Raw genomic sequence first — 25,439 nt, forward strand, 5'->3', positions numbered from 1 at the left:
ATTTTGCGTATTATTTCGTTCTGTCAGATGATTCTACATTCAGACCCTCTCAAGACTCGAATTCGGTTTCGTTCGTTCGTTTTCGTTTCGGTCGTATTGCTTTTCGCAATGAGAATGATTATAAACAATTAATTGGGCTAAAAAATTACCATCAAACGGATAGAGCGCTCGACAGGTTCCCAACGGTGGTGGTGCATCGACCTCGTCCGCGTAGTAATCCTCACCTCCACTGCCAGGCAACGACGTTCTCGACGCACCGAGTCCAGATTCCGGGCTATTCGTGGAACTGTGCATGAGTACCGTAAAGCGAATACCTTGTCTATTTGCCTAACTACTGACCTAATTCTACTATCGGCATTATCATTCGGCAATCGATCGAATAATCGAATGATGTGACCAATGCCAGGAGCTTCAAGTCTCAAGATAACAAACTGAAACCTGTTTCAGTGAGATTAACTCAAAGAGGAATGACATAAACTCACTCATGACTTGGCTGTGGGGTCCCTGGTGCACTCTTCTTGTGCACTGGTTGATTGGCATTGGCATTGCTAACGCTTGAGTCCGATGCCGATCGCGACAGACTCTCCTCGCCGCCTGAGTGACTCGATCTCCTCGAATTTGTTGATCGTGTCGTAGAACCGTTACTCGTTGGCTTCCTCGAGGCTTGACTGGGACTTTAAGATTAATGAAAAAATTTCAGTATTTATGACGTTTGGAGACAACTCGGGGCAGGGATAGCCAGGTCGATCAGCTTCATCAATTATAATTACTGTTAAATTATTAAGCAATTAATTCAGTAGCGAAGCGGCAAACCGGATTAAGTCGATTGTGACTATCGGCCAGTTTTTGACGAATATCTCGGAATCTAAAAGAGATAGAAAATTTTTTGTCATGACCTTTTTTGTAGAGCCAATTGAGAGTTGTAAAAAAGGTCATAAGAACAATTTTGCTAACTCTCTTAGATATCGGTGGAATTCTAAATTTACAAAAAAAATCGTAAAAATCAAACCAACGATTACAGTTATCGCTTTAATTTTTGAACGCGTCGAAGAGACATCCAAATAATGTCTTTAGCCGTCATTCAATAAATTCACAACATTATGTTTAAGTTATGGTGGGACAATCGATTTTTTAAAAAATTCTAGAAATATAAATTCTAAAATATAATGTAATGATGAAATTTTAATTAATGTCGATAGACATCGTTCAACAATACCTCCATTTAAAAAAAACTCTTCAATTCACATTCAACACGACAAAAGATCTCTTCAAGGAAACATAATTTTCCGTCAGAATTAATTTTTTCTTTCAGTTCAGACGTGATGAATCACGATGAGTCAATTTCACTCGAAGCTCAGTCTCCCCAGAAAATCTGAGACTGCAAGGAATCATCATCTCCCCACTCAACAATTTCCCCTCATCCCAAATAGTTCAACCCAAAGTCAGTGAATTGGAAATTCCCACGAGGAGAAAACGTCGATGCAGAACCAATGAATAAATAAATAACCAGATACCTTCACCGATTTATCTTCTCATGCAGTTTGATCATGAATTTGAACCTTGGTAAATCTAATTGAATCACGCAAATGGCAGAGATGAATAAAATGGGTTACCTTGAGAGGCCAGCGCCTGCTTTTATGGCTTCCTCGAGATATCCCTGAAACTTGGCCAACTCGCCACCCAGTTTGTCCAGTTTATGGCTCGATTGATTTAATTGGCCTTCTATACTCATAGGATCACCAAGTGCTGGATTCTGCTCGTACACACCTTTCATCTTCATCAGTCCATCTCTCGCTGCTGTTTCCTGCTGTATTTTCGCTTGAATATCGTCCAATCGCTGTTGCAAACGCTTTTTCCTCTGATTCGGTGGCAAATCGCTGCAATCCTCCTTCACACCGTCACCATAACCAGGCACATTGTTCTGAAATTATCAATTTTCATTACATTTTTACCTATTCATTGAACCATTCAAACACAGACATAAAAATGGTCGAGAGCCACGAGAAACACGTGATTATGAAGTTGTTAAGACGCTGTGATTTTTTATTTTGTGATATTGTCTAGAGACATTAAAACAAAAAGTGTAAAGGAATTAATGAAAAAGCTTGTTACAACGAAAGTAATGAGGTCTGGATCGAACTGGTGGAGCATAATGAGTCGAATGACCATTTTTGTAATCATGAAATTATTTCAGGAATGATTTATTTTGGAAAGTCGGAGGACCTTTCTTCAATTATCTCTCTATATTTTTTAAAAATTATAATGATCTCTCTATATTATAACAATCAAAATCGACTTCTGGTGATAAAAATTTAGTACTCGAAATTAGGACTTCGAAATGAAGAGTCACAAGGGTCAACATAAGAGTAATGAAGGTCAGAATAAGTGTCATGAGGGTCAAAAAAGGTTCATAAGGGCCGGTATAAGGGTCACAAGGGTCCGAACAAGGTTCATGAGGGTCAGAATAAAGGTCACAAGGGTCGGAATAAGAGTTACGAGGGTAAGATAAAGGGTCATGAAGGTCAGAATAAGGGTCACAAGGGTAGAATAAAGATCCAAATAAGGGTCATGAGGGTCACGGGCTCAAAATAAGGGTCACTAGGGTGAGACCAAGGGTTATAAGAGGCAGAATAGGAGTCACGAGGGTCAGATTAAGAGTAACAAGGATCAGATTAAGGGTCGTGAGGGTCAAAAAAGGTTCATAAGGGCCGGTATAAGGGTCACAAGGGTCGGAATAAGGGTTACGAGGGTAAGATAAAGGGTCATGAAGGTCAGAATAAGGGTCACAAGGGTCTGAATAAGGGTTGCAAGGGTAGAATAAAGATCTAAATAAGGGTCATGAGGGTCACGGGGTCAAAATAAGGGTCACTAGGGTGAGACCAAGGGTTATAACAGGCAGAATAGGAGTCACAAGGGTCAGATTAAGAGTAACAAGGATCAGATTAAGGGTCGTGAGGGTCAAAAACGGTTCATAAGGGCCGGTATAAGGGTCACAAGGGTCGGAATAAGGGTTACGAGGGTAAGATAAAGGGTCATGAAGGTCAGAATAAGGGTCACAAGGGTCTGAATAAGGGTTACAAGGGTAGAATAAAGATCCAAATAAGGGTTATGAGGGTCACGGGGTCAAAATAAGGGTCAATAGGGTGAGACCAAGGGTTATACGAGGCAAAATAGGAGTCACGAGGGTCAGATTAAGAGTAACAAGGATCAGATTAAGGGTCGTGAAGGTCAGGATAAGGGTTATAAGGGTCAAAGTAAGGGTCCAAATAAGGGTCATGGGGGTTAAAAACGAAGAATAAGAAATTAAGAGTTACTAGGGTAAAAATAAGGGTCTCGAGGGTTACAATGAGGGTCAGATTAAGACTACAAATAAGGGTCACAACGGTCTGATTAAGGATCACAAAAGTCAGATCAAGGGTACAAATAAGGCTATCAAGTGTTAGATTAAGGGTTCTAAATAAGGGTCACAAGGATCAGATTAAGGGTCCGAATAAGGGTCATAGGGTTAAAAGCCAAGGGTCAGAAACTAAGGGTTACCAGGGTCAAAATAAAGGTCACGAGGGTTGTAATGAGGGTCAGGTTAAGGGTCACGAGGGTCAGAATAAGGATCATGGCTGCGATATGGAGATCATATGTGGGTTGGCGAGTGGAGCGAGCAGGGGGCGTAACCTCCTATTTCAATTACGTGAACAAAAATATTCACATGAAAATATAAATCATTTGTGAAATAATTTCGCAATGGAAAGAATGAGGAAATGCGACTGAGTTAGTCCCACCACTTCAATGCAGATTCGAAAAATGAAAGCACTCATAACGAAAAAATAATTACAAAAAGACAGACAGACCTTTAAAGCTATGCACACCTCGATCAACTTCTGCCGTTTTTTAATTTTTGCATGAAACAAATCACAAAAGCCATATCACTTTCCATTGATGACATTATTAACATTGTTAGTAGGCAAAACACAAGAATTTGTGGCTTTGCGATTCATAATTTCACAAGCAGAAAAAATATTTAGCACTTTCTCGAAGCCAAGTACTTACAAAAGAAAATAAAATCCCCAATTTTATTGTTGATGGATTTGTTGTGAACAAACGTCAGGTAGATTGAACCAACCACCGAATTTTCAAATATATAAAAAAGATAAATAAAAAAATGTGTTTTTATTATTGCGAGAGACATTAGTGAAATTGTTGACAATTATTAACATATTTTAATTGTGAAGTGGACAAACGGAATGAGGTGGGATTCCATTTGAGATTAGTTGGTTGGAGATATCTCGAGAAGATATTCAGGTAAAAATTTGCAGTGAAGTGGCAAAAAAGAATGATTTGAACTCTTATGAGAAAAAATGAAAATTCAATGGAATTCTCAAGTTTTGAGCAGCAGCAGGAGTAGAATTTCCAAATTACATTGAAGTTTCAATTAATTGCAAAGTTAAGAATATATTCCCCTGGATTTTAGTGAATTCTATTGAATTTAGTGGAGTAATTGAATTGAAATTAATCATTTTCGATGACTTTTTCATCAAATCGAGATTTTTCAATTAGGAAATTCCTTGAAATGTTAATGAAATTGTCATTTAATGAAAATTTTCAATAAATTTATCAAATGTCAGTCAATAATTTTCAAGTGTATTGTGTTCATTTTTGACAAATCATATAAATCATAATTTTGATTATGAGTGACTTATCTCGAGAAAATATTCATGTAAAACGTTCTCTTGAAAGGGAAAAAGAGAATTAATTGTATCCTTATAGAAAAGATTGGAAATTCAATGGAATTCTAGAGTTTTAAGCAGCAGCAGAAGTAGAATTTCAATTTTTTTTTAATTTCCAAAATTACATTGACGTTTCAATTAATTGAAAACTCAAAAATATATATTCTCTTGAATTTTAGTGATTTCTATTAAATTTACTGGAGTAATTGAATTGAAATTAATCATTTTCGCTGATTTTTTTATCAAATAGAAATTTTTCAATTACAAAATCCCTTGAAATTTCAATGAAACTGTCATTTGGCGAAAATGTTCAATAAATTTCAATAAATTGTGTTCATTTTTCACAAACTAAATTTCTCATAATTCTGATCATGACAGAATTATTATGGAAAGGTCCCAGAAAACAGTATTGCAACATTATTCCCTAGTCACTGAAAGTTGAAATAAATTCATATTTGAAATGACGTAACAAATCAACTTGTTCTCTTACGCTTCGCCACCAACTACTTCACTCATTTCGGAGTTGAATCCACTCATCCTATTGTGCCACTTCGCAGTAGATTCAATATTAGTAGAGCTGTAACCAGTGCTATATTGCGACAAAGCCAAGGATGTTGAACGTATGATAAAAAATGCATCGTAATTTCATATTGCCATTCACGTATGAAAAAAAAATGGATAAATAAATTTTAATTCTCAAAATTTATTGGAAAACTAGTGCTTTCACTAAGAAATTCTATTGCAGTTCGCTTAAAGTTCTAAGAAATGAATCTCTTCATTTTTTATTCCTATTCTATTGAAGATTATGTCATTATTTGATAGGATTTTAATAAAAAAACTCGATAGATTTTCATTTATCTAAAAGAATTCTCTTCAACTGTATTTTTACTTGTCATCCATAATGAAATAGGAGAAAGACTTGGCAAATTCATGGCAATGAATTCTTGTAACAAATCCCAGCAGAATAATTTCAGTAGTGAAGCGGTAAAACGGTTGAAGTCGATTTAGCTCTCGGTTGAGTTTTCGAGGAATATCTCTGAATCTGGCGGAGATAACTAAAATATCGTAATGACCTTTTTTGGAGAGTGAATTGAGGGCTACAAAAAAGGTCATGACACAAATTTTGCTATCTCCCTTAGATTTCGAGATATTCGTGCTCGAACCGTTGTACCGCTTCGCTACTGATTTATATTGTTACGAATTGCTAATCAGTTGCATTCCATCATGCTTACGTTCTTCTCTTTCCCCAACCTCTCCTCTCAAATTCGCATGGCTTATTTATTACTCTCAATTCTTTTCTTTGATTCTAATGTCATTTAGTCTTTTCTCTTCGTTACATTCTTCTGTTTTTAATGAATATCAGTTTATGTAAACCCACGAGATTTTGGATGAGGAATAAATTAACATCATCTAATTGAGGCACAAAATTAATGGAATTTTTTTTCAACAGAATTATCATTAATTTTGTAGTTTAAAAGTGAAAAGAATTGTAGAATTACTGAAAGAAAACACTAGATTTATCTATGAAATTTTTTCGTACGTGCTGTAGTGTCAGAAACACGTGAAAGATAAATTAGAAACGAGATTTGTATCACGCCCCTTTGACACTACAGTGAGGAAATGTTTAGACGAATTATCGCGCTGATATCATAGCTTATCACCCCTAGTATCTCTAGTACCTCTTCTGATATGCGCATGCAATCGAATGTCAGCGGAAATTGTATTCTTCAAAGTATTAGAATTTAATTATTTAATTATTATCATCATAGAATAATGAATTGTAGCTTATTAACATTAATTGTAGCAAAGTGTTCGTGAGATGAGATTTAAAAATAAAAAGAAGAAGAGAACTGACGAATTTCCGAGAGAATCCGCAATGAGTGCAATAAACAAATCATTTGGTCACAGGAAAATTGAATAATTCTACTTTCTTAATATTGCGTTTACTAAGGTTTTCTTCGAACAAAGTTGATTAGAATTAATAGCTACAATTATGAGATTACCTCACATTTTTGACGTTAAAAATGGGAGAATCTGAATGCAATATAGTGAAAATGATGATCGATTTTTTCACTTTGAACAAATAATATTAATATCCAAATACAAAATTTCTGATATGAATAGAAAGAAGCTGTGACTCAATATTCCAAATGAAGTTTTAATTTTTAATTTGGTGCTGAAAACACGAGATGACAATATTCTAAGCACGGAATTATATTGATGAGATGAACAACAGATTAATTGAATTATCGTGTGAACTAACTAAAAATTGATAACAGTGTGGGCACGCAATTTTACCAGAGTATCAACAAACATTGAATTCCAGAAATTCACACTCTAAAGTGTGTTCTAGAAGGAATTTAATTGTAATTATGATTAAAATCTTATTCAGTGAGCATAGGAATTAGAACATGAGCAAATCATTTATTGTAATATGAAAATTTAACAGCTGATAAATTGGAACATATGATTCTCAGCTGTTGTATTGCACCTAACAAACAAAAGAGAATCGAATATCATTCTATGAAACATGAATAAACGAATCATAATTACCAAAATCATTTAGGTCACAGGAAAATTGAATAATTCTACTTTCTTAATATTGCGTTTACTAATGTTTTCTTCGAACAAAGTTGATTAGAATTAATAGCTAGAATTATGAGATTACCTCACATTTTTTACGTTAAAAATAGGAGAATCTGAATGCAATATATTGAAAATGATGATCGATTTTTTCACTTTGAACAAATAATATTAATATCCAAATACAAAATTTCTGATATGAATAAAAAGAAGCTGTGACTCAATATTCCAAATGAAGTTTTAATTTTTAATTTGGTGCTGAAAACACGAGATGACAATATTCTAAGCACGGAATTATATTGATGAGATTAACAACAGATTAATTGAATTATCGTGTGAACTAACTAAAAATTGATAACAGTGTGGGCACAAACATTGAATTCCAGAAATTCACACTCTAAAGTGTGTTCTAGAAGGAATTTAATTGTAATTATGATTAAAATCCTATTCACTGAGCATAGGAATTAGAACATGAGCAAATCATTTATTGTCATATGAAGATTTAACGAGAATGATTATAAACAATTAATTGAAGAAAGGAATATCGAATCTGGGTGTCGCTAATGCGTGAAAATAAAGACTGATGACAGATATCTATGAAAACAGCGCTGAATCATCCAGATAAGAACTGATAAAAAATTTGAATTACCTTGTTACTGCTGAAAATTCCGAATATTCCGACTCTTTTCTTAATTTTCCCACCAGAAACTGTACCTTTGACGGTCAAATGATTGTGTATCGGTTGCATTGCAGGCTGTGATAATTGTGTATTACTGTCGTATGTCTTGGCATCAGACAGGTCCTCGAATGGAAAATCACCAGGTGGTGTGAAGCCACTCTTGTACCGTTCAATCACCAACATTGTGTCCTCCTTCTCATTAATTTCATTCGCCGCCCTCTCGATTCCATCCAAACACTTGGCAATTATTGGTGCCACCGCTCGTTCAATGTCTGCTGATTTTAACATGTAATTCCTCATGTTTTTTATTCTCTTCTCGTCCAACTCCTGCACAGATCGAAATAGAAAAAAAGTCGAGTGAATGAATGAGTAATAGAGACAGGAAGAGTATTCATTGATAATGAGTCATTGTAATTTAGGTGTCATTCAGATAAGATAAGATCGATGTGTCAAATCGGTGATTAAGAGTTTATCATGTTGACGTGTATTTTGAGGACTGAATCTTAGAGACGGCTATCCAAAAACGGAAGTACTTGAAAAAATCTTGTTTTGTTTTATATTCAACTCCAGTGTTATTTTCTTAGATATTGATTCCTTTCTAAATTCCTCTGGATCAAATCAGTAGCGAAGTGGTAAAATGGTTTAAGTCGACTCATCTCCCAGCTGAGTTTTCGAGGAATATTTCCGAATCTAAGGGAGATAGCGAAATTTTCGTCAGTACATTTGTTGCAGGACTCACTCGGCTCTACAAAAAAGGTTATAACAAAAATTTTGCTATCTCCCTTAGATTCCGAGATATTCGTTGAAAACTGGTCAATAGTCCAAATTGACTATTGTAAATAAATCCGACAAGAGCCCGTGTATAAGAAGAAATTTATTCAAATAATTTTGTTAAAGTTACTCCAACTCAAAAATCTGAATTTGCTGAAACATGAAAAAATCAGATTTTTTCCAACTGGATAAACATTTATAAACATCTTTATCCAAAAACGCAAGCACTGAAAAATGATTTTTTTCAACTGATAAGCAGTGCTATCTCCTTTATGTCAATAGAAATTTTAATTCACCAACCAGAACTGATTATTCAGAAATAAATGTATAACAAGAAATTTGTTTAAATAATGTGGCCGAAAAAAGCCTTAGAAATGTTCGTTCCATATATTCCCCCATCAGCGAAAAAACTGAATTTCCCTCCAACATGAAAAAATTATGTTTTCGGGAAATGGATAAACATTTATAAAATCGCAAGCACTAAAAAAATCAATCGAAGAAGAATCTGCATGAACGAAAAAATGTGTTCAATTCTTTTCGTCAAATTTACTGCAACAACATTTTTTTAATCATCAGAAATGAATGAACATCCTCAAAAGACCGAGGAAATTTCCTATCGAAAACGTCACTTGATAGCTCCCCGCACAGTGACTCATTATCGAGATAATTCCATAATTACTCACAATCAGACATGACATATCGATCCAAGCAGCCTACCACTTCCCCAACAAACAGTGCCGTGAACGAAGGGCTAGTAATTTTGGAAATCACGTGGGAATTATAGAAATCACCTTAGGAAATTCGCTAGAAAATTCTATTGGAATTCTCCATAAATTCCATCGAGATTCTACTAAAATTCTAGACAATTCTCGTTAATATTCTATTTGTTTTTTGCGCAGATTCTATTAGATATTTGATACGAAAAAGTCAATATTTCGATTTTTCTGTTTGAATTCTTCTCTTGAGATTTTTTCGATTAAAATTATTGGACCCGAATTTTCCAAGTTTTTTCCGCAATTTTTTATTTTGTTTTGCATTGCAGGATCCGAGTAAAAAACTTGAAAAATTCGTGCTTAAGTATTTTCTCATCTAATAGAAAAAATTCCAAGAGAATATTAATATAGAGAAATCGAAATCTATCGACTTTTTCCTGTCAAATATTTCACAGAATCAGCGTAAACACAAATAGAATTTTCTATGGAATTCGTTCTCTTTACTGAATTTTTTATTCAAGTTTTTTATTGAATTTTTCCACGCGTCAATCATGGAAATCGTGATTGCAACATTTGGCAATCAATGAAGGTTAAAGATTAATTTTATCCTGTGGACTGTGGATTAACGTCTTCTTCTAACTCAACAAAAAATCACGGGAAATCAATGAAAATCATTGGAAATCCCGAATAAAAATGTTGGAAATCGTGGAAATCATTTTGGAAGTCGATACCATTTGGAAATCATTGTGACAAGCTTTACTCTATCGATCTATCTAAATCTATCGACTCTTTCCTATCAAATATTTCACAGAATCAGCGTAAACACAAATAGAATTTTCTATGGAATTCGTTCTCTTTACTGAATTTTTTATTCAAGTTTTTTATTGAATTTCTCCACGCGTCAATCATGGAAATTGTGATTGCAAGATTTGGCAATCAATGCAGATTAAAGATTAATTGTATCCTGTGGACTGTGGATTAACGTCTTCTTCTAACTCAACAGAAAAATCATGGGAAATCAATGAAAATCATTGGAAATCCCGAATAAAAATGTTGGAAATCGTGGAAATCATTTTGGAAGTCGATACCATTTGGAAATCATTGTGACAAGCTTTACTCTATCGATCTATCTAAGTCTATCGACTCTTTCCTATCAAATATTTCACAGAATCAGCGTAAATACAAATAGAATTTTCTATGGAATTCGTTCTTTTTACTGAATTTTTTATTCAAGTTTTTTATTGAATTTTTTCACGCGTCAATCATGGAAATTGTGATTGCAACATTTGGCAATCAATGCAGATTAAAGATTAATTGTATCCTGTGGACTGTGGATTAACGTCTTCTTCTAACTCAACAAAAAATCACGGGAAATCAATGAAAATCATTGGAAATCCCGAATAAAAATGTTGGAAATCGTGGAAATCATTTTGGAAGTCGATACCATTTGGAAATCATTGTGACAAGCTTTACTCTATCGATCTATCTAAATCTATCGACTCTTTCCTATCAAATATTTCACAGAATCAGCGTAAACACAAATAGAATTTTCTATGGAATTCGTTCTCTTTACTGAATTTTTTATTCAAGTTTTTTATTGAATTTTTCCACGCGTCAATCATGGAAATTGTGATTGCAACATTTGGCAATCAATGCAGATTAAAGATTAATTGTATCCTGTGGACTGTGGATTAACGTCTTCTTCTAACTCAACAAAAAATCACGGGAAATCAATGAAAATCATTGGAAATCCCGAATAAAAATGTTGGAAATCGTGGAAATCATTTTGGAAGTCGATACCATTTGGAAATCATAGTGACAAGCTTTACCTGCAAATGTTGAAAGACTTCGGGCATCGCAGTGTGATAATGAAGCCTCTGCAGTTCATTAGTTTTCTGTAATTGATTCGCGTACTCCGTTTTCGCCTCCTCACTCTGCTGTGTTTTCAGCGTCTTGTTCATCCGCTGCTTCTCCACCTAAACACAATAATTTCCTCATTACCATAATTCTCAAAGTCATTGAGACACTCCCCTCAATTAAAACTTGTCAGCACAAATTTTTTTGCTGGAAAAAAAAATGCATTGTCACTGATAATAGAATAAACCACGTACTTCTGCTCTCGACAAGTGCAGATCAGCGTCTGCTCTTTGAAAATTCTCAATTGCCCTCTCCGCCTCGCGAAATGCTTTCTCATACGCTTTTCTAGCTCGCTCCAAGTTACCAATTTGCGTTGCCAATGATGTCATTAATCTTGCGCCCTCTTGGAGATGTTTTTTCCTGTCCTCTTTGAAATCTTTTACTAGTAAATTCAGCTCACGGAGAACATTCGCCTGGAGATTCTCAGCAATAACTTCCCTCTGTCCCGCCTGATCATTTACCTCATTCAGTTCTAATTTGAATGCTTTGCACGGACTGTATCTGAAAGAATGGAGAATGAAAAATTATAGATTTATGATTTCGTGGGGACGTCATTCCTCTGGAATTCAACGGCACTCGGAGCCGCCTACGCACTTCAAATGGGATCTATCGAAAGTTTGCTTTTTATATTATCTGAGGTATCTCAATAGCGGTTCTATAATAAATATGAGAGGTGCGAATTGGATTGCTTCGGGATTATTTTTCTGACGCATAGATTTATATGGAAATTCAATGGCTGTTGGGTTGCAGGGAATTGAGGATTACTTTTAAATTAATCTGTGCGTAATTTTATTTTACGTATTTCAATTTCAAATACTGAGAGAAAAAAAATAAATATTGTTCTGATTTCAATAATGAAATGTTTAATTCAAGGGACGGATCGTTCATGGGAATATTATCATTATTCTGTGGAAAAATAATTCTTTAATTACTGGTTTTTTAATTAATTTTTTTGAGGAATAGATTTATATGGAAATTCAATGGCTGTTGGGTTTCAGGGAATTGAGGATTACTTTTAAATTAATCTGTTCGTAATTTTATTTTACGTATTTCAATGTCAAATACTGAGAGAAAAAAAAAAAGAAATATTATTCTGATTTCAATAATGAAATGTTTAATTCAAGGGACGGATCATTCATGGGAATATTATAATTATTCTGTGGAAAAATAATTCTTTAATTACTGGTTTTTTAATTAATTTTTTTGAGGAATAGATTTATATGGAAATTCAATAGCTGTTGGGTTGCAGGGAATTGAGGATTACTTTTAAATTAATCTGTGCGTAATTTTATTTTACGTATTTCAATGTCAAATACTGAGAGAAAAAAAAAATATTGGTCTGATTTCAATAATGAAATGTTTAATTCAAGGGACGGATCGTTCATGAGAATATTATCATTATTCTGTGGAAAAATAATTCGTTAATTACTGGTTTTTTAATTAATTTTTTTGAGGAATAGATTTATATGGAAATTCAATAGCTGTTGGGTTGCAGGGAATTAAGGATTACTTTTAAATTAATCTGTGCGTAATTTTATTTTACGTATTTCAATGTCAAATACTGAGAGAAAAAAAATAAATATTGCTCTGATTTCAATAATGAAATGTTTAATTCAAGGGACGGATCGTTCATGGGAATATTATCATTATTCTGTGGAAAAATAATTCTTTAATTACTGGTTTTTTAATTAATTTTTCTGACGCATAGATTTATATGGAAATTCAATGGCTGTTGGGTTGCAGGAAATTGAGGATTACTTTTAAATTAATCTGTGCGTAATTTTATTTTACGTATTTCAATGTCAAATACTGAGAGAAAAAAAAAATATTGTTCTGATTTCAATAATGAAATGTTTAATTCAAGGGGCGGATCGTTCATGGGAATATTATCATTATTCTGTGGAAAAATAATTCTTTAATTACTGGTTTTTTAATTAATTTTTCTGACGCATAGATTTATATGGAAATTCAATGGCTGTTGGGTTTCAGGAAATTGAGGATTACTCACAAATCATTTATCGTAATATGAACATTTAACAGCTGATAAAAAGATCAATAATGAATAAAGAATTCTAATTAATTGATCCACTACGTTATCATTGACATTTACCCATTAATTCTGACAATCTAATAATCCAGTAAAGAAAGTCTCTCGATGTTTTCGGATGACCTTGAACGTTTCAGAGACACGCAAAGCGGTATGTGAGAATTTCTTGGAATGATTTTCTTCTATCGCTTAACCAGAGAAATCTTAATTAGTGCGGTCAACTACCGATGTATTTCTGGTTTCAGCAGACAATATCACCACAGCAGATACAAATAGAGGCTTTCGATAAGGGCATTTATCACTTGAATGAATAAATTAAACATGACTGAATGAATGAAAAACCGCTCGGCATGACCTTTCTCCGCTTACGGTATCAAAACGGTTGGAGCCGGAAAATGAATGGAACCTAAATAGTGGACCATCAATATTCCTATAAAAATTCTCAGGACGTACCGAATATTCATAGTTGAGGCGTTACGAGATGTTTCGGAAGTTTCAAAATTTTCATTCTTGAAATTTCTCATTTTAGTTCATTTATTATTCAATAAAAAAGAAAACAAGTGGACAATTGCATTGTTTTTATAAACGAGTATAATTGTTGTTGCTAATAAATTAGCAATTTGCTTTCGAATGGATTCTCTTTTTAAAATTCTTATTACAATATTCTCTTCTTCTATTTTTTCATGTCACAGTACTATCAATTGAAATTTCATCAGAATTTTGCAATTTTGAAATTATTATTTCGTTCTGTCAAGTAATTCTACATTCAGAACCTCTCAAGACTCGAATTCGTTTTCAGTCCGGGTTCAATCAAGGTTCGATCGAGGTTTAATCAGTGTATACCCGGGATTTAATCAGGGTTTATTCAGGATTTAGCCAGAGTTTAACCCACGTTCTGTCAGAAGTTAGTCGAGACCATGAATCAATATGAATAAATATTCAACATAATAGACTGGTACCTGAGTTTAATAGAGATAGAAATTTTTATATAAAAACCTCATGACGGTATTGTGTAACTTGATAAGCAATGATGCTGTTCTCACCGTTTTTCAACTTGATTAAGAAGCCGTTGAAATGTACTTTTCAAGCCCTGATTTAATTGCTATTACTGATGATTCTTTCAGTAATCATGAAAAAACCGATTTTCTCTTCCAAATCGCATAAACAATGTGCTGTAACTCAACAACGAATTGTGCGACCTCTATCATATTCTGATAGAATCAAGAGGATATTGTTATCAATTTTTTGAGCCATGACTCAGAAAATCCAGTTCGATGACAATTTTTTGAGCGAGAAATCGTTGAGAAATCGATTTTTGGAAAAATATCAACTTTTTCGGATTTTAAAAATTGAAAAATTGAAATTTAATCGGTGTCAATGAATAGAGCTTATTAAAGTCTATATTTAGTTACCCTAACGCAAAAAATTGGCGCCTTAAACTTGAGCAAACGGAAGCAAAAAACAGAAAATATCAAATAATTTCACATTTTAATTAATTAATAAACTGTTCTAGATTTTCATTATCATTATTATTTGATGATGAATTTATTTCTCTACAGAAAATTGAGTACAAAAATGAGAAAAATGTCCTAATGGGATTGAATATTTATATTAATCAGTGAAAAATGACTTTTTCCAAAAATTTTTGAGAAATATTACCGTTTGTCAGAGGTCAATGACTCTTTAAGTGATCCACTAAGATCTTCAACAGATTTCCTAAACGGCTGTTCTGAGATGATTCGTGATCATTAGATTCTTATCTCTAATGCAACAGTCCTATTTTCAATAACAAGAGGCGAGAAAAAATGAGAGAAAAAAAACCGGTGCTAAATGATTCGAACTCTGCAGCGACTTTCCCAATAGCTTTCACTTAGTTATCAAATATTGACGTTATTTTTAACTTACAGGTAGTCCTCCTCCTCCTTTTTCTTCGGTTGATAATTTTTCACTAGCCTTCTGTAACATTAAAAAATGAAACAAAATTATTTTTTGAAGAAAGTGGGAAAGGGCTTATTTAGGGTTTAATCACAAAAAAAAACATTACTGGAAAATTCAAAATATTTTTCTTGAATATGGATTGACTTTTTTATGCCTGAGTAAAATAAATCGGTTGCACAAAACGTTTCGCAAATTCTTTTAGAGAAAGAACTATTTTTTTTAAACACTTCCTTCAAGCGAATACAGAGTTGAAGACATTAAAAATTATATTCTTCCTCCGGGCGGTTTTTGGCATTCCATCTACTCAATCCAAGAAGAAAAATCCAATCCAAAAAAAGTCAAAATAGAATTTTACAGAAAAACCTTTCGAATTCACTAGAAAATTCCATTCGATTGCTATTAAATTTTTTATTAGTTTTTGGCCGATTCAATGGGAATAATTATGCAGGAAACATCAATAGAGTCAGATTTTTCTATGCAGCTTATTTTATTGAGATATTTTTGATAGAAATTACTCGATTAATTTTTTAAAATCTTGTGTTGTATTTTTTTATGAAATGAGAGGGAAAATAGAGTGGAAAAAACTTGGAGAATTCATGTCGAGAAATTCCTATATGAAATGTTTTAATAGAAATGATTGAATAAAAAAATTCTTTTTTTTTAAATGACATAGTTTCTATTCGACGTTTTATATTTAAAAACGCCCAGTGAACCTGCGGAGTTTTGCAACAGAATTGGTCCGAAAATAATAGAATTTTCGATAGAAGTTCATAGAAATCCAAAAAAAAATTAGCAAAATTACTCCTCCTTTCCCAGGCCATAGAATTCTCTATCAAATTCCCTAGGTTCTTCTATGAAATATTTTCATGCGTGATACATAATGTAGACTATAAAATCCATAGCCATTAATTTTTCAAATGTTTAACGAAAACGTTAAATGAAAAGATGAAATTTTACTTATTTTTTCTATGAAATATTTTCGTGCGTCGTATATCATATAGACTATAAACCATAGCCATTTATTTTTTGAATATCCGATAAATAAATGTTGGAAAGAACCAATTTCTTTTTCTCCGAATTCTCCAAGTTTTTTGTTCGATTTTTTTAGAAAAGAGAAGACAAGTAGAGTAAAAAAAACATTAAATTCCCTACGTTTTTCTATGAAATATTTTCGTGATTGACATATAATAGAGATTAGAAAATCCATAGCCATTAATTTTTTGAATATTTAATGCAAACGATTCGACAAATATTAGAACTAGCCAATTTATTTTTCTCCAAATTCTCCAAGTTTTTTATTCCATGTTTTTTTTTTTAGAAAAGAGAGGACAAATAGAGTGAAAAAACAATAAATTCCCTACGTTTTTCTATGAGATATTTTCGTGCCTGGCATATAATAGAGATTAGAAAATCCATAGCCATTACTTTTTTTAATATTTAATGGAAACGATTTGACAAATATTAGAAACAGCCGATTTATTTGTCTCCGAATTCTCCAAGTTTTTTGTTCGATTTTTTTAGAAAAGAGAGGACAAATAGAGTGAAAAAACATCAAATTCCCTACGTTTGTCTGTAAAATATTTTCATGCCTGGCATATAATGAAGATAAGAAAATCCATAGCCATTAATTTTTTGAATACTTAATGGCAACGCTTCGATAAATGTTGGAAATAACTAATTTGTTTTTCTCCATTTTTCCACCCGGTTGTTTTCAAACTCTAAAAAATCTTACCTCAAATTCCCAGCATACTCCACTTCAATTTTACACCGATCCCGTATGAAATGTCCATACCTCTCCAGAAAATCTATCCCCTTCTGCGTATGCAGGGATAGATTATCATACTGATCCTGAAAAAAACGAAGAAAAAAAAATCCATCAACATTCACAACTGGTAAAATTTCCGCAGAAAGAACAGGGTTTCGGGAATAGTCGAACGCATTAAATATCAGTCTCCTGTTTTCTCCCGCATACTTCTGTTATCATAACGGGAAGTAGGTGATTGCGACGCTTATCGAACAGATACAAACGATACGCCAGTCATTTTTTTTTCATATATTCTCAAATCACCAATGTATCATTTTCCCCATTTCCAAAGGAATAAATAAAATGAATGATGTTGAAATAAAAGAGGAATTGCAGGGTCAAATGTTGTTTGCTGAAAAACCGGTTCACGCCGAATACGGAGTCACTACAAATGTGGCATCAGTGACCGAGAGGAAGGGGAGAAATAAGTGTCTTTACCATAAAAGTTCAACGGCTGATAGAGAATAAAATGCTGCTGGACTCGGCTATTCAGACGCAATGCAGTCAATGACAAATCCCATTGACCTTGTCACATGTATTCTCAATTAAGCATTTGAAAGGGGGGCAAAAAATTCCCAGGCACTCGATCTCCCTAATGTAACCCCAGCCGTTCAACATTTCAATTAAAAATAGATTAAATATAATCGCGAGCGCGCGAGAGAAAGACTGATTCATTTTACAAAACACGATCTCCGATAATTGTAATCTTTATTAATGATATAAAGTATTAATAGAAAATGACATAGAAAGGCTCATTCTCATCTTGACACGTAAATTCCTTGAGATTTCTTTTCTCTCTGTACTGGGAATTAATCCGTCAGTGAGGAAAAAACTAATGAATGGAGAATGAATTTTTCCCATATTTCAAACGAAAGTGGAGGCTCGTCATTTCGTTGCACATGTGTACGTGCGTTTTTAGTGAACTCTCAAGTGCACAGTATGAGTCACGTAATCGAGTCGTCGAGGGCGCCTCACCCTCATTTCCTATCGATCCCCCACAATATCTTTCTTTGTACTGGTGGTATGAGTAATGTCACATGTTTCATTTCAAATAAATTTTAATGACTTTGATCCTGGCTATTTGATCGATCCAATGTTTTTGGTTTCGAATGGAAGCATTATGTTCGTCAAATGGAAAATTTATGATTTTTTTATGGCAGGATAACTTATTTTGGCCTCAGGATTTAGAAAAGCTGTTTCTAGACCATGTCCGGATGTGTGTGTTTGTGTGACCGATTATTTTTCGACTATAAGCGAAGAAATCATTGTTGAAATGAATACTATTGGGATTTAAAATATTATTTTCAGTGCTATTTTCGATCGTGAGACTGATTGCATCATCTGTTGTTGAAATCAATTTATTTTTAATGCAATATTCAGAGAAAGGTCAAAAATTTTGAACGTCGGGGCAATGTTGGCGCAATGTTGGCTGCCAACGTTCGAACAAGGTTTAATTCAATGATACCAATATTCAGGGAAATTTAAAAAAATGTCAACGTCGGGGCAATCTCGGCTGCCAATGTCGGGGCAATGTTGGCCACTGACGTTGGCACAATGTTGGCTGCAAACGTTAGAGCAACGTTGAATTCAATGAAACAAATATTTAAGGGAGGGTCAAAATTTTTAACCCCGGCGCCAATTTTAACTGCCAATGTCGGGGTAATGTTGGCAGCCAACGTTGGCGTAATGTTGGCTTCCAATGTCGGGCGTCATTGAATTGAGTAAAACAACTATTCAGAGAAAGGTCAAACATGCTAACGTCGGACCAATGTTGGGGCAATGTTGGCCGCCAGTGTTGGCACAATGTTGGCCACCAATGTCGGCCGACATTGAATTCAACGAAACAAATATTCAGGGAAAGGTAAACAATTTTGCCATCGGGGCAATGTTGGCTACCAACGTCGGCACAATCTTGACTGCCAATGTTGGGGCAATGAGTCATTGAATTAAATTGAAATTACATCCCCATAGAAATTCCACCCGCAAACAAATTACTAATTTATGTAGCAAAAATATATTGACCATGTTGTGACGAAAGCAATTCCCCACGTGTTTCTCTTAGGTTCAATTTTCTCCCTCGTCATCAGCGTTCAAAGAGTTTCATTTTTCCTCTAATTTATTTCTCCCGAGGCAGCATTTCATTCGTGAGTATGACATAAAAAAATAAAGCGGCATTATACCTTCGTACAATGTTATGTCTGTTGTAATTGTGCAATCTGAGAATTATGTCGAGTCATTTTGTGAGTGGTACTACGAAATCTGGTGAAAATGTAGGCGAGAATGGGTAGCGTGGGTGCGAAACACCTCTGATTTCGGTTCTATTCCTGAAATAATTCACGAAATTGTGGGGAAAAATACGAATTTCAATGGCTGAATCGAGTGATTCCGATGTTAACTGTCAATTGTATGGTCATGATAGTGTGGTGTAACACCTGCGTAATCACTCATGTATGAAATTTACTACGGTAAAATGGCTTTTTCGACTTGTCTGGCGTGTCTCATCAGCGAGACGTCACAAATCAACGTGTACTATTCGAGTACAGGAGAATACATTCACGTGGCGTTTGAGAAAAAAAAACGTTCTAGACAGTTCAACTGGGGAAAACGAAAAAGAAATAAACAAGTGGAAATTCTCGGGTATACATCCGTTCCGGAGGGAAACAAATTTCGAAATGAAAACAAGGAACTATTGTGATTTTATAATTATATTCAACTGAATAAATAAAAGGACTGCTGGTGAGAAGATTTTGTGGGAGTGGTTTGTAGATTAATTTTGAAATTACGTTTCCGGCTGATAATTTTGGGATTTGGAACAGTTTTTCTCGTAATTTATTTTATTAATTGAGAATTTTTCAGACACAATTTCTTTTATGAATTTTCAGTTATTTATTCTGCTATTTTAATTTCCTTGTCACCTAATTGTTTTTCAGCTATTTCTAAAAAATCTTAATTTTTTTGTGTTCGAAAGAAATTCTGTAATTTTTAAGATATAAAATTTATAAATTTTATGTTTCTGATAGTTTTAGTGGCTTGAACGAAATGAAATAAACAAATCTGTTAGAGGATTTCGAAATGAAAATAAGGAACTATTGTGATTTTATAATTATATTCAACTGAATAAATAAAAGGACTGCTGGTGAGAAGATTTTGTGGGAGTGGTTTGTAGATTAATTTTGAAATTACGTTTCCGGCTGATAATTTTGGGATTTGGAACAGTTTTTCTCGTAATTTATTTTATTAATTGAGAATTTTTCAGACACAATTTCTTTTATGAATTTTCAGTTATTTATTCTGCTATTTTAATTTCCTTGTCACCTAATTGTTTTTCAGCTATTTCTAAAAAATCTTAATTTTTTTGTGTTCGAAAGAAATTCTGTAATTTTTAAGATATAAAATTTATAAATTTTATGTTTCTGATAGTTTTAGTGGCTTGAACGAAATGAAATAAACAAATCTGTTAGAGGATTTCGAAATGAAAATAAGGAACTATTGTGATTTTATAATTATATTCAACTGAATAAATAAAAGGACTGCTGGTGAGAAGATTTTGTGGGAGTGGTTTGTAGATTAATTTTGAAATTACGTTTCCGGCTGATAATTTTGGGATTTGGAACAGTTTTTCTCGTAATTTATTTTATTAATTGAGAATTTTTCAGACACAATTTCTTTTATGAATTTTCAGTTATTTATTCTGCTATTTTAATTTCCTTGTCATCTAATTGTTTTTTAGCTATTTCTAAAAAATCTTAATTTTTTTGTGTTCGAACGAAATTCTGTAATTTTCAGAGTAATGTGAAAATGTCTTGAGTCAATGTTTCTGATAGTTTTATTGGCTTGAACGAAATGAAATAAATAAATCCCTTAGAGAATTTCGAAATTAAAACAAAGAACTATTGTGACTTTATAATTATATTCAACCGAATAAATAAAAAGAACTGTGACAAAATTTGGAAATGTTTTGCAAATTAATTTTGGAATTACGTTTCCGGTCGATAACTTCGGAAAAAATTTTCTGTTTCATTTTATTAATCGAGAAGTTTTCAGAAACAATTTTTTAAAGGATTTTCACTAGTTTATTCTGCTGTTTTGATTTGCTTTTGATCGACTTGTTTTTATCCATTTTTAAAAAATCTCATTTTTTTCTGTTCGAAAGAAATTCTGTAATTTTTAGATCAATGGAGAAACATATGGAATCAATATTTCTGCCAGTTTTATTAGCTTCAATGGAATTAAATGAATAAATCTCTCAGAGGATTTCGAAATGAAAACAAGGAACTATTGTGAGTTTATAATTATATTCAACTGTGACTAAATGAGAAGACTATTGCTGAGAACTTTTTGTGAAAATGTTTTGTAGATAAACTTTGGATTACGTTTCCGGTTGATAATTTAGGAAAAGTTTTTCTGATGTTTTATCTTATGAATTGGGAATTTTTCGGAAACAATTTCTTTTAAAAATTTTGATTCGCTTATTCATCTGCGTTGATTTAGCTTTTTGTCAACTCGTTTTTTAGTCATTTCTCAAAACGCGGATTTTCTTCATGTTCGGAAGAAATTCTGTAATTAATTAGAGCAATTTAAACTTCTGGTTCAAACTACTGGTCAGTTTTCAGTGAATATCTCGAAATCTATGGCAGATACCAAAATTTTTATTTCGACCTTTTTTGTAGAGCGAACTGAGAGCTACGAAAAAGGTAATTACAAAAATTTAGCTATCTCCCGTAGATTCGGAGATATTCCTAAAAAACTCAACTGAGAACTAAATCGAATTGAACAGTTTTATCGCTTCGCTACTGAAATGAAATAAACAAATTTCTTAGAGGCTTCATTTCCGAATTGGTAATGCATCTAACGGAAGACCCCGAAAAGAAAAATAACTGTAGATGGCGACATGAAAAAATGCAGGAGAGAGCGGGGCAATATGGATTTGCATATTAATAATTCATTGAAGAAATATAGAACTCTATAATAATTTCAATTGAAAATTCGATTTGTTTCTTGTGCCGTTGTGCTACAAACTATGTAATTTCATCGTGCGGTTCGCAATAAATATTCTCTTGATCGAAAAATAAAAAAATAAAAATGTTGATTTTTCTGCGTAACACATTCTCTTGAGATTTCTTCTAAAGAATTATTAGATATAATATTTTTAATGTTCTGTTTATCAGATTTTCCCATGAGATACAAAAGAGAATACAAAGGAAAAATGCTAAAAATTCATGACCAAGTATTTCCGTAAAAAAATAAAAACCTGTTGACTCTTCTGTTAAATATCTCTTGGAAAAATGACCGCGTAAATTTTTATAATCTCCAATATAACCAGCGCAAAAAACTAATAAAATAAAATTACTTGACAGACTCTTGACGGACTTCAATAAAAATTCAATAGAATTAAAAAAAAAACACTAGATCTATTCAATTTTATCACGTGCCATATTGTTTATTTAATAAAAAATAATATTGTCTATTTTATTCCTCAATCATCCACTCGTGTTCATGCATTGAAATTTCTATCAACATAAAAAAAATCAGTAGTCAAGAGGTAAAATGGTTCAAGTCGATTTTGACTAGTGGGCGGTTTTCAATGAATATCTTGAAATCCAAGAGAGATAGCAGGATTTTTGTTATGACCTTTTTTGTAGCCCTCAATTCACTCCACAAAAAACCTAATAACGAAAATTTTGTTATATCCCTTAGACTCCGAGATATTCCCCCAAAACTAAAAAATGTCTACAATTTCAAATAAAAAATTGGGATTTCATTTCGCGTAAGCCTCAAATCAACTCCCAAAATAATCCCTGGTCCTTCCCCCCGTCCTTAACCCTTCTTATCACTCCAAAATTGACAGAAAAATAATAGACAATAAACAATACAGAGGAAAAAATGAAAAAAATTCATGCCCATAAATTTCCATCAAAAATCAAAATCTATTGACTCTTCTATTAAATATCTCTTGCAAAAATGACAGCGTAAATTTGTATAATCTCCAATATAACCGATTATTTAATAGAATCCTCACAGCACTTGAATAAAAATTCAACAAAATTTTTTAAAAACGTTAGATCTAGTCAATTTTATCACGTGCCATATTCTCTATTTTGACTATTGACCAATTTTCAATGAATATCTCAAAATCTACGCGAGATAGCAACATTTCTGTCATGACCTTTTTTGTAGCCCTCAATTCGCTCCACAAAAAAGGTAACCACACAAATTTCGCTATCTCCTTTAGACTCCGAGATATTCCCCCAAAACTAAAAAATGTCTACAATTTCAAATAAAAAATTGGGATTTCATTTCGCGTAAGCCTCAAATCAACTCCCAAAATAATCCCTGGTCCTTCCCCCCGTCCTTAACCCTTCTTATCACTCCAAAATTGACAGCAAAATAATAGACAATAAACAATACAGAGGAAAAAACGAAAAATATCATGCTCAAAAATTTATATAAAAAATCAAAATCTCTTGACTCTTCAATCAAATATCTCTTGCAAAAATGACAGCGTAAATTTGTATAATCTCCAATATAACCGATTATTTAATAGAGTCCTCACAGCACTTCAATAAAAATTCAACAAAATTTTTTAAAAACGCTAGATCTAGTCAATTTTATCACGTGCCATATTCTCTATTTTGACTATTGACCAGTTTTCAATGAATATCTCAAAATCTACGCGAGATAGCAACATTTCTGTCATGACCTTTTTTGTAGCCCTCAATTCGCCCCACAAAAAACCTAATAACGAAAATTTCGCTATCTCCCTTAGACTCCGAGCTATTCCCCCAAAACTAAAAAATGTCTGCAATTTCAAATAAAAAATTGTGATTTCATTTCGCGTAAGCCTCAAATTAACTCCCAAAATAGTCCCTGGACCCCGTCCTTACCCTTCCCATCATTCCAAAGTCGACACCAAAATACTAGACAATAAAATATGAGCCCCGTTTTCAACAAAAGTGTCCCACAACGCCGTAAACCGGGGTGATGCACAAAAGGTAAAAGAACTTGCGGGTTTAAAAATAGAGTGCACCTTAATAAACGGACAGTTGAATCGAATAATTTCAATGTAGTTCAATTCAGAGGCATAAAGGAGGTAGTTGCCCAGTCTGAAGACCCCAGTAGTAATGATCATGACAATAATTAGTGGTAAATGGGGATTATTATTGAAATTGGAGGGGGAGATGACGGGCACAGAGGTGAGTGCCTGGGGGAAAAGGTGAGGCGAGATGGTGGATTTGCGAGGTCTCGCCTGGGGCTCATTCGGAACGGGTTTTTCAGCCGCTAAATCGGCGAAATGCCCGAAATCGCGAGAGACAACATTTTTTTTTCATCAGAAAAAATCGGCGGTGAAGGTTTGCGCGAAGGGCGCTCGGGTGAGTCACTGGGGCTTGTGGCGATGGGGGGAGGCATGATAAAGGGATTACAGGTATGTCGAAATGTCGAGGACAAGTGGAGGCAACGTACCCAAAGTTCACTACCCCAACTCATTATTGCGCGAGGATTAAAACAAAATCCCGTATTCACTCGGCGAAATAGCGCTCGAAATCCAAATACACTGGTCACTTCACATATGTTCGATCTATTAACTCACTCGTCACAATACAAACTCCGGCACTTCACCCGTATTAATTGGGAACTGGCGATATTCATGAGAGAAATAATAAAAAATAAGGTGGAATTTTTTTTCACTTGCCCCCCTTCACGCGTCAGAACACCGCGCACATTGACGGAAATACACCTACAACATGTCCGCCTTGTGACCGTGTAGAGACCGTGTAACCACTGACTGGCCCCTCTCGTACCCACACCCAAAGTCTGGCCCGACGGGAGAAACACAACCGAAGGCCAGTGCTTCTGAATTCGCGAAACGCCCGGAATTCTCGCGGGGCGACATCTTACTGAGGTATTCTGAAGGCTTTGAGTCAGGGAAGGGAGAATTTTTTTTTTATTTGTTTTAGGGCGGGGGTGGGGAAAATGGACACTTTTTCTTTTTTTTATTTTCACTAGATATGTGCGCGCGCTGATCTATTCATTTGTTGAAATAAAGAAGTGGAATTCATTGAATTTCAGTTTCGCATGAATAACTTATAAATATTGATAATGAATCAAAGAGAATTCGACTGATGATTGAAGTGAATGGCGAAGTAGAGTAAAAGAATCTATAAAGAATTTTTCATTTTCAATTAAGTATCTTCAATTTTTTAAAATAATCGGTCTCCATAAAAGGACAGAATTTATTAATTTCACCGATGATATATATACATGTGAA

General features: G+C 33.7%; 1 protein-coding gene across 5 annotated transcripts in view; it reads right to left on the reverse strand.

The window, feature by feature from the left end:
* The window catches only part of LOC107044306 (formin-binding protein 1-like), a 26,709-nt gene extending 1,727 nt beyond the window's left edge, over positions 1 to 24,982 (reverse strand). Inside the window, exons 1-10 of one of the 5 annotated variants that reach the window (XM_015266121.1) lie at positions 24,635 to 24,982; positions 17,102 to 17,217; positions 15,337 to 15,387; positions 11,579 to 11,885; positions 11,297 to 11,443; positions 7,954 to 8,310; positions 3,846 to 3,872; positions 1,614 to 1,921; positions 483 to 674; positions 150 to 286 (exon numbers count right to left, since the gene is read on the reverse strand). In XM_015266121.1, coding sequence (XP_015121607.1) covers positions 150 to 286; positions 483 to 674; positions 1,614 to 1,921; positions 3,846 to 3,872; positions 7,954 to 8,310; positions 11,297 to 11,443; positions 11,579 to 11,885; positions 15,337 to 15,387; positions 17,102 to 17,217; positions 24,635 to 24,658 — 1,666 coding nt within the window. In that variant the 5' untranslated portion in view covers positions 24,659 to 24,982. Of the gene's footprint in view, positions 1 to 149; positions 287 to 482; positions 675 to 1,613; positions 1,922 to 3,845; positions 3,876 to 7,953; positions 8,311 to 11,296; positions 11,444 to 11,578; positions 11,886 to 15,336; positions 15,388 to 17,101; positions 17,218 to 24,634 lie in introns of all 5 variants that reach the window. The other 4 variants (XM_015266122.1, XM_015266120.1, XM_015266124.1 and 1 more) reach the window with 4 other exon arrangements.
* Between the last annotated feature and the right edge of the window lie 457 nt (positions 24,983 to 25,439).

This window comes from Diachasma alloeum, unplaced genomic scaffold, assembly GCF_001412515.2.
Source record: "Diachasma alloeum isolate Michigan unplaced genomic scaffold, Dall2.0 Dall_scaffold_00711, whole genome shotgun sequence".
NCBI classification, from domain to species: domain Eukaryota; kingdom Metazoa; phylum Arthropoda; class Insecta; order Hymenoptera; family Braconidae; genus Diachasma; species Diachasma alloeum.